Source organism: Panicum virgatum, chromosome 2K (assembly GCF_016808335.1).
Source record: "Panicum virgatum strain AP13 chromosome 2K, P.virgatum_v5, whole genome shotgun sequence".
NCBI lineage: Eukaryota > Viridiplantae > Streptophyta > Magnoliopsida > Poales > Poaceae > Panicum > Panicum virgatum.
This window is the reverse complement of record NC_053137.1, coordinates 58,096,004-58,113,211: the sequence shown is the minus strand read 5'-3', so window position 1 is coordinate 58,113,211 and position 17,208 is coordinate 58,096,004. Positions and strand designations below refer to the sequence as shown.

The 17,208-nt window shown below is 50.0% G+C and overlaps 2 protein-coding genes across 3 annotated transcripts; both read left to right on the top strand.

Annotated features, from left to right (window-relative positions):
• The first annotated feature begins 16 nt into the window (after positions 1-16).
• Positions 17-16,897, top strand: LOC120689444 (protein RRP6-like 3). 2 transcript variants are annotated; one of them, XR_005681220.1, is made up of 13 exons: positions 41-347; positions 1,173-1,414; positions 1,503-1,601; positions 1,983-2,066; positions 4,214-4,300; positions 5,446-5,566; positions 11,677-11,855; positions 11,965-12,003; positions 12,562-13,070; positions 13,172-13,670; positions 13,830-14,485; positions 14,713-15,021; positions 15,286-16,897. XR_005681220.1 is itself a non-coding variant. In XM_039971713.1 (12 exons), the coding sequence occupies exons 1-12, from the start codon at positions 41-43 to the stop codon at positions 14,783-14,785; spliced, it is 2,895 nt and encodes a 964-aa protein (XP_039827647.1). In that variant the 5' UTR covers positions 17-40; the 3' UTR covers positions 14,786-16,897. The 2 variants fall into 2 exon arrangements, 1 of the variants encoding a protein (XP_039827647.1); XM_039971713.1 differs by having other exon boundaries at positions 17-347; positions 14,713-16,897.
• LOC120689475 (ATP synthase subunit gamma, chloroplastic-like) lies at positions 11,687-16,984 on the top strand. The gene is made up of 7 exons (XM_039971746.1): positions 11,687-11,855; positions 11,965-12,003; positions 12,562-13,070; positions 13,172-13,670; positions 13,830-14,485; positions 14,713-15,021; positions 15,286-16,984. The coding sequence occupies exon 7, from the start codon at positions 15,533-15,535 to the stop codon at positions 16,622-16,624; it is 1,092 nt and encodes a 363-aa protein (XP_039827680.1). The 5' UTR covers positions 11,687-11,855; positions 11,965-12,003; positions 12,562-13,070; positions 13,172-13,670; positions 13,830-14,485; positions 14,713-15,021; positions 15,286-15,532; the 3' UTR covers positions 16,625-16,984.
• Positions 16,985-17,208: the final 224 nt, after the last annotated feature.

The following is a 17,208-nucleotide window of genomic DNA, read 5'->3' as shown; positions in this document are numbered from 1 at the left end:
CCACCCACTCTACCTTTCTCTCTCCCGTTCCCGTCCCGACATGTCCGGCGCCGCCACCCAACGCTCGCGCGCGGTCGTCGCGGCCGCCGCGTGCCTCGCGTTCGTCGCCGCGGCGGCTCTTCTCCACCGCAGGCGCCGGCGGAATCGGGCGCCCGCCTCGCCTCGCCGCCTCGGGGTCGGGGGGCGGCGGGGGCGCCCCCGCCGCGCCTGCGAAGAGGAGGAGAAGCCGCAGGCACGGTTCAAGCGCGTGCTCGCTGACAACTCCTACTCCCCGTTCAAGCACCTGCGCCGCCAGAGTGCTCAGCCGGGAGGCGCAGAAGGCGAGGCACCCCCATTTCCGTCTGAAGGTACGCGCTCCTGGTGTCCTTGTCCTGCCCGTGGCGATCTCTGCGTTGCCGGCGTAATCGTATGGCTGTTTTAGCCTTTAGGAGTTCCCCAGGACCCTAGGTGCGTAGGATCGAGCTGTGCGATGCACTAGGAGGCTAGAAGAGGATTAGAGGAATGCAGGTTTGTGTCAATTTTCTGTCGCTGGGGAATTTCGTTCAACACTTCAGGGCAAGGTTGTGCCGAGATTGTCTAGGAAATCCTAGGGAGTACCTGCAGAGTTGATTGCATATTCTGGTAGCCACGCATGCAGGATTTAAGTTTGATGTTTCATTTGTGTGACCTCTGGCCATTTTTTTTCTGTTGTTAGCACATCCTATAATCACCACATCCCATTTATAAGTATAAATGCTGGTCTATTGTGTGCTTCTATTTGTTCATTCATGCTAATTTAGTGATGAACGTATTGGAACAATGCCATAGTGTTACAGGCTTGCAGGAGGGCGGCCATGCCCTTAACATAAGACTATAGGTTATTGCTGATACCATTTGAAACATTAATTGTTTCTCATGGTTTGGACTCTGGAAATCTTGGTGCAAGTAACTTGAATATTTGTACTGCAATTTCTGTCTATTTTACTTGGGGAACTTGAGCTGTAATTAGGAATTAGTAGCAAAGGGGATGTAAAGATAGCGAAGGTGCTATGCTGGATGGTTGAGTGCATAAGTTTTGCCGTCGGATATGAAATTTGCATATCTAGCATATTGAATACTGATTGTTCGTAGGATTGTATATCAAATTGTCCCATGATTTTAATGGTTCTGACAGTCCATTTTAATTGATACAGAATCATCACGACAAGTCCACCCATTTGAGAAGGAAATCACATCTTTGCTGAACAAGCCCTCTGGTTTGCATAGCTTTATGCTGGGTGACCAATGCCCAGAAATGAGTACTCCATATAATTGGGTTGATACAGAAGCTCAACTGGAGCATTTGACAAGATTGTTGGGCGAGGAAAAAGCTTTTGCTGTTGATACAGAGCAGCACAGTGTTCGGTCCTTCCTAGGATATACTGCACTAATGCAGGTAATTACTGGTAATCAGTAATGCACCAGCAACATTCTGTTCTTTGTAAGTTTGTTATTTTTTTTAATGTAGAATTATTCTATTTTAGATCTCTACCCTGAAGGAAGATTATTTGATAGACACAATTGCATTGCATGATGTGATGGGCATGCTACGTCCAGTGTTTGCCAATCCTTCAATCTGTAAGGTAAGTAGGTGACACATCTTTGTAACTGCTGTCAGTGGTAAGCCAGTTATTTTCATTTTCAGTATTACATTTGTTTTTATGCTTGAGTTGATGATAGCCCTTAACTCTTTGTAATGAATGTGCATGTTCACTGCAAACTTTAAGCTCTATTACAGTACAAGCAAAGATGATGCAATGAATTCTATTTACATGCCATTGAAATGTAACTGAGTTTTACTTTCTGGATATGCATATGTAACCTGTAGGACATCCTGATGGCAACAAATTGTTTTTTTCTTTCCTTCACTTCATTTATTTGCCACTTAAATACTAGGCCTAAAATAGAAGATAAACTGTAAGGCATCCTAAATATGCACATTTCTCTTTTGCCTTATGCTGTAGATCTTCCATGGAGCTGACAATGATGTTCTTTGGCTTCAACGAGATTTTCATATTTATGTTGTGAATATGTTTGATACTGCCAAGGTAAGTACCGGTATGTTATAACTTGGTTAGTGCATTTAATGTGATTCTGCAAAGATTTTCTTGTTTGTAGACATTTAATGTTAGTTGTTTGCTATACCTTTTTTTTCTGTGTATATAGTTTAGTATTCTTGCCATTTCAAACTTGTTCCATATCACATCACATGTATGCATGTTGTAATTGGTCTAATGAAATGAAAGAAATGTGAATAACTCAAAATTAACAACCAATATTATCATCTGGAAAATATAAAAAGAGAAAAAAAAACCTGTATTGTATCACATGATAGTTTTTAGTTGCGACTTGGGAGCCAACCAATTGTCTCAGTAATTCTTTTCTCTTGTACAGTAGTATGGAAAATCTGTTTTATCAGCAAATGAGGAAACGTTTGTGGAGCATTTTACCTAGTTAGCTGAGAATAATAGAATATCAATGCAGAAAAATACTACCTCCCTCTTTGATGCTTTTATGTTTTCGTAGAATTGTGCCTTGAGTTATTGAATGCCTTCTGTATTATGTTCTAGATTATGTGATCTGTAGAGTGTCTTTTCTTGGAACCTCATTTTGTTGGAGTCCAAGGGTAGCGAAATGATTTCATGATGTGGTGCTCTTGTGCCTCCTTACTTATTCTTTTCAAAAGCAATATAATAGATTTCAATCAGATACTGCATTATATTTTCTATTAGTGAAGCATGGAAGTTTTAACCTCATAACAGCAATATGAAAAGCTTTTTGAATGAACCTATCATGTGGTGGAGTGCTATTGCAGTTAAGAACCAGAAGTTTTAGGGTCTGTTTGGTTGAGCTTTTCAACCTGCTGTGGCTTCTCAAAAAGTAAAAAACCAACCAAAGGGGTTGGCTTTCCACTCAAAGCCACAGCCAAAAGCAACTTTCAGCTAGTTCAATTCTGACAGCCCATCTCCGCCTGCTTCCACTGGCTGTGAAGTCGATTTTTTCATCAAAATTACTCACCTGCCAGTGGTTATGTGTACCCCTTTGTCAAAACAAAACAGCGCACATGCCTTCCTTTTTTTTTCCTGCCGATCTGCTCCCTGCCCTCTCAGTCTTCTCCGCGAGGCTGCGACACCTGCGCTGACCCGGACCCTAGGGTGCAGCGGCCTCTCTGCCCACGCCCCGCCTCCTCTCCGCCCAGGCCCTGCCTTCTCTGCAACCGCGGCCCTCTCTGCCCGCGGGTGCGTCCCGGTGGCCTCTCTGCAAGCCTGCGCCCCTATCCGCTGCCTGGATCCTTGCCTGCCTACAAGCACGTCCCGGCGGCCATCTCACACCCCTGCTGCATTTGCTAATTGTTGTGTTATCTGTGAAAGACCATTTGACAATAATTGTTATGTTAACTAGCACTTGTTAATGTGTATGCTCCTATTTTCCCCCCCCCAAGTGTCTGACTAATCCTTCTTTTACTGGAACAATGATTAGTTCTACAGATTTGAAATATTATCGAGATAATTGTTTGATAAGAAGAAAGGAAAAGATATGAACACCTTCTGTTTATTTTCTCCATAAAGAAAGGGAGATAAATTATGTTGAAGGATGACCCCACATATGAACCATATATCTTTTGTTATACTATCTCTATACTTATGTGGATCATATGTTAATGGTGGATGCAAAACTTTAAAAAAATTCTTTTCAAATATGGTCATTTACATGTGAATAAGTGAACAACACGTAGTTTTACGATCAATTTGCATATAAACGGTTTCACAAGCCCTCAGGGGCATTGAAGATATTTTGTACCAAACCTACAGTTTCACAGTTATTTGAACCAAACAGCTTTCAGCTTTTCCACAGCTCACAGCTCACAACAACTTTTTCACAACTCACAACTGACAGCAGCTTTTCCACAGCTCACAGTCCAACCAAACAGACCCTTAGGTTACTAAACCATATTTGATCACTTTATAGTTGCATGCTTCCAATCACGCTTAGGATATTTTGGCTTTTAAACTTTTCTTTTGGTTTCTTGGCCCCTCACTCTAGCTTTTTTTAATTTATCTTTTTTTTGTAAAACAAATGAAGGCTGTGATAGATATCCTTTCTCATTTCTGAATTTACACCCTTAGCTAGTTTTTTCTTATGCTATGAATGCATTTAACTTCTCTTAACTGCATCTGCAACTGTTTTATTGCAGGCATGTGAAATTCTGTCGAAACCACAGAAATCATTGGCATATTTGCTTGAAGTATATTGTGAAGTGACCACAGACAAGACAATGCAGGTTAAATACAAAGCTTAGTAAGGACACTCAGTTACATAGTGCCAATTGACCTTATGCACTGATGCGTTCAGTACCAAAATAGTGCTAATGTGCATCCCTGCTTCTAGATTTGCCTTTTAGTATTTCAGCAACTAAAGGAATAACTAGCGGCTGCTCTATAGAAATCTAGAAAAGTTGATACTCCCACGAGAGGGTGGAAATTCCTTAAAAAAGTGCATTCGGTTAATGAGGACAACATTTTTCTCAAACACACAGGAGAGCTGCATGTCTTTGTATTAAGAGAGGAAAAGGTCCAAGTATAAAACCATCACCTCACTTTGGACTAGAATGAGGGATGTAAGTGTTTTAAGATAACTATTACATGCAAAAACAATCACCAGGGCTGCTTCTTATTTTTATGCTTTCACATAGCAAATTATAATAAAATCAGAAGCAGATTGAGGGTCTATCTACCATGCTGTCCTATGGAATCAGATTTTTACTAAAGGGAATGCTTTACCATTTTTTTTCAATTGATGAATAGAAAATATAAGTGATTTTCACAACATCACAGTGCTAAAACACATGCTTACATATGCTGATCTTGTTCTCTGGGTTGCTCTGTTTATATCTTACTAGTAAGCAATGCAAGCTAGCTTACTATATGATCCATTGGAACTCTTTTGTCTAAACTCTAAAGGCGCCATCTATTCAATCCCAGCTTGTAACTGATAATCCTACTAGTCCATCCTCCATTGGCTTCAATAGTTCAATGACCTGGTTAGCTTTGCTTGTTTGCAAAACCTTTTGTATCCTTCATAGCCTGGTAGTCACATCTTAGGTTACGCTAAGTCACTACTTGCACATCCTACCCTTGCTGTCTTAGTCAATTAAATCCGAAGAAAGATAAATCTGACCATCTAGGTTGAATTTACCTTCCATCGAGCAAACTCAACTAAGTTTCTTACGAGAAGATATTTTCACAAATTTACTTGCTTTTGAGCATTATGTTTGTTATTGGGTACATGGCATGCTAATGAAAATGATAACCAAATGCATACATATTGTCAGCAATATTTCTTTTGGCATCCAAAATCTCTGTTTCATGCTCCAACATTCCAACATCGCAATCGCCTGATATCTGCTCCTGTTTGTTTCACTCCCAGCGTGGAGATTGGAGATTGCGCCCTCTGACGCCAGAAATGATTGAGTATGCTCGCACTGATGCTCACTATCTGTTGTACATCGCAAATTGTTTGGCATCAGAGCTCCATGCAAAAGCATGTGGTATGTTTTAAGTGCTACGGAAACTTTTCTCTCCCTATAATTCGTGTTTTTTTTGTTCATTGATTCAGTACCCTCACGGTTATCGAATATAATTCTCTGAATTTGGTATCCCAGAGTTTAGAAGTCATAGTTCTCTGAATGTTTAAAATAATTTCGCATGGTCCAATGAGCATAAATTTCTTTGGATTGTTGGCTCTTGAGTTGGAAGATGTTTCTGTTTATTATTCTTTTTCTGCACATGGAAGACAGTAGCAGCTGCAGCTCTAACACACCTGTTGCTAGTACAGGGGGTCAAAAAATTGAAATGCACTATTTCCGGAAACATTAAGTTATTTGCAAAGATTATGTTATTGGATCCATGTCTGGAGAAATATTGGTGAAGTGCGAAAGATTAAGTAAAATTAGGAAATATATTTTGTGCTATCAATGGAAAAAACTTTTGAGTGGTACACTGTAGTGCTATGTGTAGGAGAGAATAATTGCTTATATTCCTCCAAACCCTATAAGGGTGGGATATATAGATCCTATACATGGGCCTCTAGATGGTCTTTTATGTAGGAGGGAATAATAGATGTATTCCTCCAACCCTAGAAGGGTGAGTATATATAATTCCTATACATGGGCCTCTAGATGGGCATCTATACACATGGGCTCAATATACACCAACACCCCCCCGCAGTCTGAACTACCGGCACAGCGGTGTTCAAGACTGGACAACAAGAAAGCAAACACCCCCCCGCAGTCTGAACAACCGGCGCAGCGGTGTTCAAGACTGGACAAGAAGAGAGTACAAAGAGATTACAAAGGGCTAATATCCCCCCGCAGCCACAATTAGCCACCGGCTACATTGAGGCTGGAGCGAAACTCCGAGAAGGTCGAGGAGGGCAGCCCCTTGGTGAAGATGTCAGCAAACTGGGAGGTAGTCGGGACATGGAGTACCCGAACATCGCCGATGGCGACTCTGTCGCGCACGAAGTGCAGGTCAATCTCCACATGCTTCGTCCGCTGATGCTGGACGGGGTTGGTGGAGAGATACACGGCGCTGACGTTGTCGCAGTAGACGAGCGTGCTCTTGGCGAGCGAGCTGTGGAGCTCCGCCAAGAGCTGTCGTAGCCAGGACGCCTCCGCCACGCCGTTAGCGACAGCCCGGTACTCCGTCTTAGCACTGGAGCGGGAGACAACCGGCTGCCGCTTGGACGACCAGGAGACCAGGTTGCCGCCTAGGAAGACGGCGTAGCCGGAAGTGGAGCGACGAGTGTCCGGGCAGCTAGCCCAGTCAGCGTCGGTGTAGACCACCAGCTCAGCAGAGGACGAGCGGTGAAGCACCAGGCCGAGGTCCACTGTGCCACGGACGTAGCGGTGGAGACGCTTCAACGCAGCAATGTGTGATTCCCGGGGATCATGCATATGGAGACAGACGTGCTGGACAGCGTAGGTGAGGTCCGGCCTGGTGAAGGTGAGGTACTGCAAAGCACCGGCCAGACTCCGGTAGGCGGTAGGACCAGCCAACGGATCACCCAAATCAGGTGACAGCTTCGCCTGATTGTCGACATGAGTGGAGCAGGGCTTGCAATCAGTCATCCCAGCCCGCTCCAGGATATCAAGTGCGTACTGACGCTGGTGAAGGAGAAGACCAGACGGGCGAGGCTCAACAGTGACACCCAAGAAGTGGAGCTGACCAAGATCCTTCATAGCGAACTCCTGCTGCAGAGAGGAGATGACACTCTGAAGCAACTGCTGACTGGAGGCTGTGAGCACAATGTCATTGACATAGAGCAGCAGATATACAGCCTCTTCCCCACGGCGGTAGACGAAGAGAGACGTGTCAGACTTGGCCTCGGTGAACCCAAATGTTAGCAAGAACGTGGCGAACCGAGAGTACCAAGCCCGAGGAGCCTGCTTCAGACCATAGAGAGACTTGTTGAGCCGGCAGACCATATCCGGACAACTCGAGTCCACAAATCCCGCTGGCTGAGAGCAGTAGACAGTCTCTGACAGAGTGCCGTGAAGAAACGCATTCTTCACGTCCAGCTGGTGCACAGGCCAAGAGCGCGAGAGCGCAAGCGAGAGGACCGTGCGCACCGTAGCGGGCTTCACGACTGGACTGAAGATCTCATCATAGTCCACACCAGGTCGCTGAGTGAACCCCCGGAGAACCCAGCGAGCCTTGTATCGCTCCAGTGTGCCATCAGCCCGACGCTTATGCGTCCAGATCCACTTGCCAGTCACCACATTGCAACCAGACGGACGCGGTACGGGGTCTCACGTCTGGTTGGCAAGAAGAGCCTCGTACTCCTCTTCCATCGCGCGACGCCAGTGAGGATCCGCCAAGGCGTCGCAGACAGAGGAGGGTACCGGAGAGACCCGCGGCTCCCCCTCGGTGGCGGAGAGAGTCGCGGCCTGAGACGCCATCCGCCGAGTCACCATGGGATGGATATGCCGAGGATCCCGATGGATGACTGGCGGGTGGTACACCTCCGGCTCGGCTCGAGAGGGAGCCGGAGGAGGCGGCGGCGGCGACGGCTCCGGCGTAGGCGTCGCAGGAGCAGGAGGTGGCGCCGGTGTTGGCGCCGACCGACGCCGGTACACCTGCACCGGCTGAGCGTACCGCGCAGGTGCAGGGGAAGGCACCGGGGCCGCCCGTGGCGCAGCGGGAGACACCGGATCCACGGGCGGCACGACCGGCGGTCCGGGGGCCGCGTTCGGCGCAGCAGGGATCACCGGAAGCGGTGCCGGTGCGCCGGGAAAACCTGCAGGGAAAAGACAAATAGGTAATGGTGGCTGAACCACCGGGTCAGTCGGAAACAGAGACTCCAGCTCGGGGTCAGGAGAAGGAGTGGAGGAGGTGGAGTAGGGGAAATCCGACTCGTCAAAGACGACGTGTCGGGAGATCAGGACGCGGCGAGAGGTGAGGTCAAAGCATCGGTACCCCTTGTGGTCAGGGGAGTAACCGAGGAACACACAACGAGTCGAGCGGAGCGCTAGCTTGTGAGAAGCAGTTGCAGATGTGTTAGGGTAACACGCACACCCGAAGACCCGAAGGTGGTCGTAGCGAGGAGGGGTACCGAAGAGTGCGTGGTGTGGAGTGGGAGCAGGAGAAGTAGTGGACGGAAGCCGGTTGAGCAGGTAGGTGGCGGTGTGGAGGCTCTCAGCCCAGAAGCGCGGGGGCAGAGAGGCCTGGATCAGAAGGGTGCGCACGACGTCGTTCGTTGTGCGAATCATCCGCTCAGCCTTGCCGTTCTGAGGAGAGGTATACGGACAAGACATACGCAATTGAACACCCTGAGAGAGGAAGAATGAACGGGAGGTGGAGTTATCGAACTCCCGTCCGTTGTCACACTGGACGGCCTTAACGGTGAGGCCGAACTGAGTGGACACCCAGGCAAAGAAGTGGAGGAGAGTGGGGAAGGTCTCAGACTTGGCGCGCAAAGGGAAAGTCCAAGAGTAATGAGAAAAATCATCAACAATGACCAGATAATATTTATAACCAGACATGCTGAGTACAGGAGATGTCCACAGGTCACAGTGAATAAAATCAAAAGCATGCGCAGCATGCGAAGAAGAAGAAAACGGAAGTCTAACATGACGACCTAACTGACACGCATGACAGAGGTGCTCAGCAGGAGCCCTAGTACATGGAACATCGGTACTACGGCTGAGCTGAGCCAAAACGTCGCGGCCGGGGTGACCAAGCCGGCGGTGCTAGGTGGTGGAAGGTGTCACGGCAAAAGCAGTAGACGAAGAAGTCGAAGGCGGGGCAGCGGAAGCAGGAAGCCGAAGAGTGTAAAGGGGCCCTGGGCTGTCACATCTGAGGAGCGGACGCCGGGAAGCCAAATCTTTCACAGTAAGACCAGAAGAGTCAAATTCGATAGAACAGGAGTTGTCAGTAGTAAACTGACGAATGAAAAGAAGGTTGTGAACCATTTGAGGAGCAACAAGAACATTAGGAAGACGAGGAGCAGAACCCACGGCGGTGACAGGAAGGCAAGACCCGTCACCAACCATGATGGAAGAAGGACAAGAGGGGTGTGGGGGTCGGACAGAAGAGAGGATACCGGCATGTGGGGTGGTGTGGAAGGAGGCACCCGAGTCGGCGATCCACTCGGTGCTGACCGGCGGTGTCCGCCTCATGGCGCTGAAGGACTGCGCCAGTGCAGCCTGGTCCCACCCCCCAGGCCAGGTCGGCTGCTGGCCGGGTGGAGTGGGCGGGGTCCAGGACGGCGCGAACAGGGGAGCAGCAGCGGCGAGCATGGCCGCCGGCTGGGGCTGAGGACGAGCCCCCCCCGACCTTGAAACGGCCACATCGGGATGCGCCCTGGCCATGGGGCGCTGAAGGATGGCCAGGGCGTACCTCCAGGGCCAGGAGTGGGAGCCGAAGTCGGGTCCGGAGTGCCCCGAGCACCACCACCACGTCCCCTCCGCCGATGACGCCCTCGGCCTCCAGATCCAGAGGGCGGAGCCTGGTGGGAGGACGAAGTGCCGTGCTCGGTGAAGGGGACGACGGGCGGGACAAGGGAGTAGGGCTTCTCTGCGGCGACCCGACGAGAGAGCATCGGCCGCGGAGCGCTCGCGCTCCCAAGCGAGGGCAGCCGCGCGGGCCCGCTCCTGAGCCGCTGAAGCCTCGGACTTGGCGGCGAGGAGGGCCGCGGCGAGAGCGTCGTCGGCCGTAGCAGCTTCGGCGGCGATCGGCTGCCCGCGGAAGGCGGCAGTGGCGAACGGCGCGTCCGCGGGGGGCATACCGAACGCAGGCACGGGTGCCGCGGGCGCGGGCACGGGCGCCATGGGCGCGGGCAGGAGCGCGGGCGCAGCCACGGGCGTCTGCGCGGCGGGCGCGACGGTGTCCTGCACGGCATGCGCGGCGGCGGCCTGTGCGGCGTGAGCCCGCGCGAGCTTGGCCTCGAGGTCCCGGAGGGCGGCCGCGAGGCAAGCGGCGGCGGCGGCGCCTAGCGCGCCCGCGCCCGCCTGGAGCAGAGGAGGGGCGGCGGCGGCGGCCACGTCTGCGCCGGCGGCGGCGCGCGGCCACGCACCCGTGGATCCAGCGCCAGGGGCTGGCCCAGCTCACAGCAAGCAGGCCATCTTCCCAGCTCGCAGCACAGCAGCAGGCCGTGCACATGGCCCCACACGTGGATGGCAACCCGACGTGCAGGAACCAGAGGTGGTCGCGCTCGCGCACGTGTGGCCAGCAGAGGCACCCGCGGCCGGCTGCAAGCACACGGGCGCGGAGCAGCCGGCCTGGGTGGCGGCGGCAGCGCACTGGGCCTTGGCGTTGACGGCAGGCGCGCCTGCGCCCTGGGCCTGGGCGGCGGCGGCGGCAGGGCCCGCGCCCAGGAGCAGATGATGCGCCAGCACGCGCCCAGGGGCGGCCACGGCGGCTGCATCCGCGCCGGCAGCAGCAACGGCGGCGACGGCCCTGCCTTGGAGCAGGGAAGGCGGCGGCGCGCCCTGGCGGGGCCCCCCGCGCCCACGGCCAGAGGAACGCCGGGGGCGGCGGATCTGGCGGCGCCAAGGGGGGCGCAGAGGCTGCGAGAGCGCCCGCGCTGGCCACAGTCGCGCCGGCGCCGGCGGTCAGTGCGACGCCGGCAGCAGGGGCGGCAACGGCGCCCTGGGTCCAGGTGGGAGCAGAGGAAGGGGGAGGGAAGGAGAGGGAAGGGAAGGGGGGAGGGGCGGCTCCGGCGGCTGCAGCTAGAGGAGGAAGAGAGGGAGAAGGCTAGCTGATACCATGTAGGAGAGAATAATTGCTTGTATTCCTCCAAACCCTAGAAGTGTGGGATATATAGATCCTATACATGGGCCTCTAGATGGGCATCTATACATGAGCTCACATATACACCAACACTATGTAAGCACAATGTGTCATCTCTATATATTCTTGACGTGTAGTCAAGAAATGGAAGCAGTATTAAGGGGGCCAAGGAATGCAGATGGCAGTGATGACGTACTGGTGACATCCTATTGCTGAACTGCAGAAATTGATACCTTAACCCTCAAAGATTTGAATAGTCCTAAAGAAATTCCCTTTTATTGTTAACATCAAATCACATTGGTACGGTGGTACCTTTTGGCCTTTATCACATGTCTCAAGTCTTTGATCAGCTCTAATATCTAATCAGATACTTCCAGTGATAAAATCAATTTTTTCTTCGAGGCTAGTCATCGCTCAAATATGGTCTGCATGCAACTTTATGCAAAAGAAATTGAATATCCTCCTGGAGCTTCCAGTGCAGCATCTATTCTCTCAAGAAATTTGCAAACTCATGGGCTAGACTCCAAAAGGTCTAGTGAAGTGAAGGTGCTTGTTTTCTGTATTTACTGTTTAATTGTGAATGTCTTCTGGTTAGCTTGCCAGCCAGTGGTTTTAGTATTTTCTGTTCCTGATTTCCTAGTCATCTGCATTGCAGGATCTTGTTTGGAAATTTTGTGCATGGAGGGATTTAATGGTCAGTCAACACAAATATTTTCCTTAGCATAGTCCCCTCTCCCCTGTGCAAAGTAAATCTTTTTTATTGCTTACTTGTTAACATCTTTAACTACCTTTCAATTTCGGGTTGAACATGCCACGTTTTCAAGTCAAAGAGCCAACTTCTGTTGCCTGGGCAGTGGGCACTGACTAGCCGACTAGTCATGACTAATTAACAACTGGGTTGACTAGTTGGCCAGTTCGCCCAAGTTGCCTACTGCCTAATTGGCTACCTATACCTAACTGTAAATGTAAGTAACCCATATTCCGAGGGCATTAACATCATGCAAATCATGGAATAGACACTACAGAACACAAACAAATAGGTCAAAAACAGAACTGCAATGCATGTGCCTAGGCCGATTTCTACTGTGCTTAAATACTACTGGAAACCGAGACCAAACTACTGGCTGCAAATCGGTTGCTCAAACTTGGAAAATCGTGACCCATAATAATCTTGCATATCTGCAGTTAAGTAGTTGTGTTCTGTTCTTCCTTTCTGATATCTCCTAATAACTTGGGCTTTGGGTCATTCCAGGCTCGGATGCATGATGAAAGCTTACGGTATGTTCTGTCAGACCAAGCTATAGCTGCCCTTGCTGTTAGTCTTCCAAAAGGCCCAACAGAGGTGTTTGCTGTCATAGCAGAAACTGACCAAAGCATTTCAAGTATGTACCCCTCCTTGTCGTCACCATCACCTATTGTTGTTGCTCATGTTGAAGAACTTTGCTATCTGCTGGAGGACACTACTACCAGCACAGATGGTATCTTTAAAAGTTTGCTAGAGAAGTATAAAGATCCAAGTGGATTATGTCAACTATCAGTTTATAATTATAACCTTATAACAAACCTAAGTTTGAAGCAAACAGATATGTTTTCCTTTGCTCCAAGTGGAGAAAAGTTGCTGACAGCACCGCCTAGTAAAAAGGCTTCACGGGATTTATTCATTAAAAAATTCTCGTGCAAGTCCCCAGTATACCACAATTGCAGGATCTATGCAAGTGATGGGAGACTACTTTGCTACTGTGACCGTAAAAAATTGGAATGGTTCGTCTCTTAAATAGCTCTTATTAACTATTTTCATTTGTTTAGGCATATAGCATTAACGGAAAGTTTTTTTTTCAAACTGAGGGTGTCTTCTACCCCAGGTATGTTCAACGTAATTTGGCGAAACTAATTGAAGATAGTCCTCCAGCAATCATGCTTCTATTTGAGCCTAAAGGTCGTCCAGAGGATGAAGATAATGAGTTCTATATTCAGAGCAAGAAAAATATTTGTGTTGGATGTGGAGAAAAGAGCCACTATATTAGATATAGAATAATACCATCATGCTACAGGATGCATTTTCCAGAGCATCTGAAGAGCCATCGTTCACATGATATTGTACTTCTCTGTGTAGATTGTCATGAAATTGCTCATTCAGCAGCTGAAAAATACAAGAGGCGAGTGGCAGAAGAATTTGGAATACCCCTTTTTGTGCAAAAGATAGTGAACTCGGGTGCTATAAGTTTGATTACCGACACATCAATATCCGAAGATAAATTGAATGGAACGGGCGTCTCCCCATTGCAGCTGAGGACTGCTGCAATGGCTCTTCTACGGCATGGATCTACTATGCCATTGAAGAGATGTGAAGAGCTAATGCAGGTGATAACATCCTTGTACTAGTGTTTACAGTTACCTGAGCTGTTGCATTGCCGTGTTAATGCACCTGTTTTGTGCTACTCGTCCATATTCTTTCCTGGTTAAATATGTACCTGTTCTTAGCTGTAGATTTTCATTATTAATCCATCCATTTCCTTGCAGATTGTAAAGTCATATTATGGAGGTAGGGATGTAACTCCTGAAGATCTTGAGATGGCATTACTTGTAGGTATGAGTCCGCATGAGCGAAGGCGTCTTGAAAAGAAAAAGGGTTATTCATTTAGGGCTCAGGCTCAAAATATTATTAGAAAGAGCAGCAGCAACACCATCTCAGAAAACAGTGGACATGTATCAGAAAATAGTCATGTCTTATCTGACCAATTTCTTGAGGATGGAACTGCAAGTAATGGTCAACAAGAGTTTGATGAGGCAGAGAGTCGCAATGAGCTAGAAGATTTAACCTTGAGCCAGGGCAGTTCAAGTTTGGCAGCCAGTATGGAGGATACCACTTTTGACCATGACTCTGCGACACTTGAGACAGATACTGAGCAGCAAGCAAGTGGTGCCTGCACTCCTGCGAACGGCCATCTCGACAGAGATCCATCCATCTGTGACAATTCTAATGAGGCCATTTCCAAGAATGCTGTGAAGAAGATATCCCTGTTGGGTCATGGGCATCATGGTAAACAAGTTGTGGAGCTTTTGCTTTCCACTGGTGGGGAGGAAGCTATTAACCAGTTCTGCCAGAGGTGGAGGCAGGTCTTTGTTGAAGCTGTTCACCCGCGCTACTTACCTTCTGGCTGGAATATCAACTACAGGTTAGTTGCCTTTCACGCGCCCGTTTCTTTTGCAAGGATGCTGGAAAACATTGTTTCCTATGCACACGGATTGCTTGGCGCTTAGAATAGGCCAATATATCAGTTGAGTGTTAAGCCCTGTACTAGTAACCTTGGAAGATCTTTCTGTGCGTCAGTGATGCTTTTTGTCCACACTTCCTGATCATCAGATATTTACTGTTATCGGCATATCCTCTTCTGTGGTGCAGTGGACGGCGGGATTTTGGTGACTTCAGTGTCTACAAGCCGGCAAAGAATCCGGCTCCACCCCGTAGCGATTAGGCTACGGATGGCCTCAATACCTTTGCTGTTGTTGTACCCTGAGGTTACATATACTTCCCAGAGTAGTTTGCATTCCATCAAACCTGATCTTTGTACCTCTCAAACTGTGTTCTTGTACTCCTTGCTTTATCTTGAATCAACAGTCTCATTTTCTTCGTTACATACTCCATTGCCATGAAGTATGCTTCAGTTTTGTCCAGCCATTTTCTGAACACGAAGAATTAGACCGCCAAAAAGTAAGCCCTTGAAAATCACAGCTGAACTTTATCTCAGCAAACTGTGTTTTTAACCCAGGGATTGAACCAACTTGCTGGTTTCTAAACAGGCCTTAAACTTGCGTTATTTCTTTAAGCATGTTTGGAACACTGATTCCTGTAGAAATGTGAAACATCTCCCCCATTTGTGGTCTTGGAGTTACTGTGGGATACCCTGAGCAGGATCCCAGTATCCATTGTTTGTTTCCACGAAGGATTTTTTTCCAGTTTTTTTATTCCTGACAGGCCAAAAATGAAGCAGCAGGAGGAGAGCCAGCTCGGCGGAGCCACATGATCCTCGCCATCTCGCCATCACTGCCCCTCCACCACTCGCCCCGGCTTGAATACCCCACCGTGCTCATTCTCCACCCAAACCCAATCCATCCAAATCCATTTCCCTCCCTCCCTCCAAACCCGCATCCCTTCCTTTCCAGTTTCCACTGCCTCCTCCCCCGCCGCCGCCGGTGATCCCCGTCGCCGCGGGCCACCAACCATGTCTTGCTCCCACCTCTCCACCGCCTGGTCCTCCTCGGCGCTCGCCAGCAGCGCCTCCTCCACCCGGCGGCGCTCCTCCGCCCCGCGCTCCGGCGGCAGCGGCTTCGTGGTGCGGTGCTCCCTCCGCGAGCTCCGCAGCCGTATCGACTCAGTCCGCAACACGCAGAAGATCACCGAGGCCATGAAGCTGGTGGCCGCCGCCAAGGTGCGGCGCGCGCAGGAGGCCGTCGTCTCGTCCCGCCCCTTCTCGGAGGCGCTGGTGGAGGTGCTCTACAACATGAACCAGGAGATCCAGACGGAGGACATCGACCTGCCGCTGACCCGCACCCGCCCCGTGAAGAAGGTCGCTCTGGTGGTCCTCACCGGCGAGCGCGGCCTCTGCGGCAGCTTCAACAACAACGTGCTCAAGAAGGCGGACACCCGCATGGAGGAGCTCAAGCAGCTGGGGATCGAGTACACCGTCATCAGCGTGGGGAAGAAGGGCAACGCCTACTTCATGCGCCGCCCCTACATCCCGCTGGAGCGGGAGCTGGAGGTGAACGGCGTGCCCACGGTGAAGGACTCGCAGGCCATCTGCGACCTGGTCTACTCCCTCTTCGTGTCGGAGGAGGTGGACAAGGTGGAGCTGCTCTACTCCAAGTTCGTGTCGCTGGTGCGCTCCGACCCCATCATCCAGACGCTGCTGCCCATGTCCCCCAAGGGCGAGATCTGCGACGTCAACGGCGTCTGCGTGGACGCCACCGAGGACGAGCTCTTCCGCCTCACCACCAAGGAGGGGAAGCTCACCGTCGAGCGCGAGAAGGTGAAGATCGAGACGCAGCCCTTCTCCCCCGTCGTGCAGTTCGAGCAGGACCCCGTGCAGATCCTCGACGCGCTGCTCCCGCTCTACCTCAACAGCCAGATCCTCCGCGCCCTGCAGGAGTCGCTCGCCAGCGAGCTCGCCGCCCGGATGAGCGCCATGAGCAGCGCCACCGACAACGCCATCGAGCTCCGCAAGAACCTCTCCATTGCTTACAACCGCCAGCGCCAGGCCAAGATCACGGGGGAGATCCTTGAGATCGTCGCCGGTGCCGACGCCCTCGCCGGCTGAGCTGAAGCCGCCGTCCCCCTCGCTCTACTTAACACTGAGCCGAGCTGAGCCGGTGGTGGCGTACGTTCTTCGTGCGGTGCTCCTGCTATATATAATTCTAATTCTTTTTCTCATCCTTCTTGCTGTTCAGTCTTCTGTCTGTAATTCCTGATAGCACAAACACGAGGGAGTTCTGTGTTCCATGCTCGTCGTGATGCCGCGCCTCGCCAGATACACAAGAATTTAAATTCAGAGATGCCAAATGTATAATCCGAGTAACTTTTACCTTGCAAATCCTGTGCCTCCGTCTCCTATGGTATTCACACTGCTTGTAAGAGATTTGTTAGCAAGCTTCAATGCTTTATGCAGCTTCATTCGGTACGCCCGGTTTCCCTGTGCCGACTCTGAAGTACAATTGCTCTATCTACCACTTCCTCTATCTAGTTTGTTGGGTTACTACATCAATTTAGTTTAACTGGATCACTACGTTAGTAATAATCCGAACTCCGAAGTACTCCATGTCACAAAAAAAAAACCCGAAGTACTCCTACGGACACCCGCCAGCGCAGCGTTCTACCTGTGGGAGAGATATTTCCGGGCTCGCT

Excerpts from the sequence above, each read along its gene's own strand:
- LOC120689444 (XM_039971713.1), top strand. The coding sequence starts at position 41 with ATGTCCGGCGCCGCCACCCAACGCTCGCGCGCGGTCGTCGCGGCCGCC. Across the intron at positions 1,415-1,502 it reads GATATACTGCACTAATGCAG|ATCTCTACCCTGAAGGAAGA; the intron begins GTAATTACTGGT and ends ATTCTATTTTAG. Across the intron at positions 13,071-13,171 it reads GACCGTAAAAAATTGGAATG|GTATGTTCAACGTAATTTGG; the intron begins GTTCGTCTCTTA and ends CTTCTACCCCAG.
- LOC120689475 (XM_039971746.1), top strand. The coding sequence starts at position 15,533 with ATGTCTTGCTCCCACCTCTCCACCGCCTGGTCCTCCTCGGCGCTCGCC.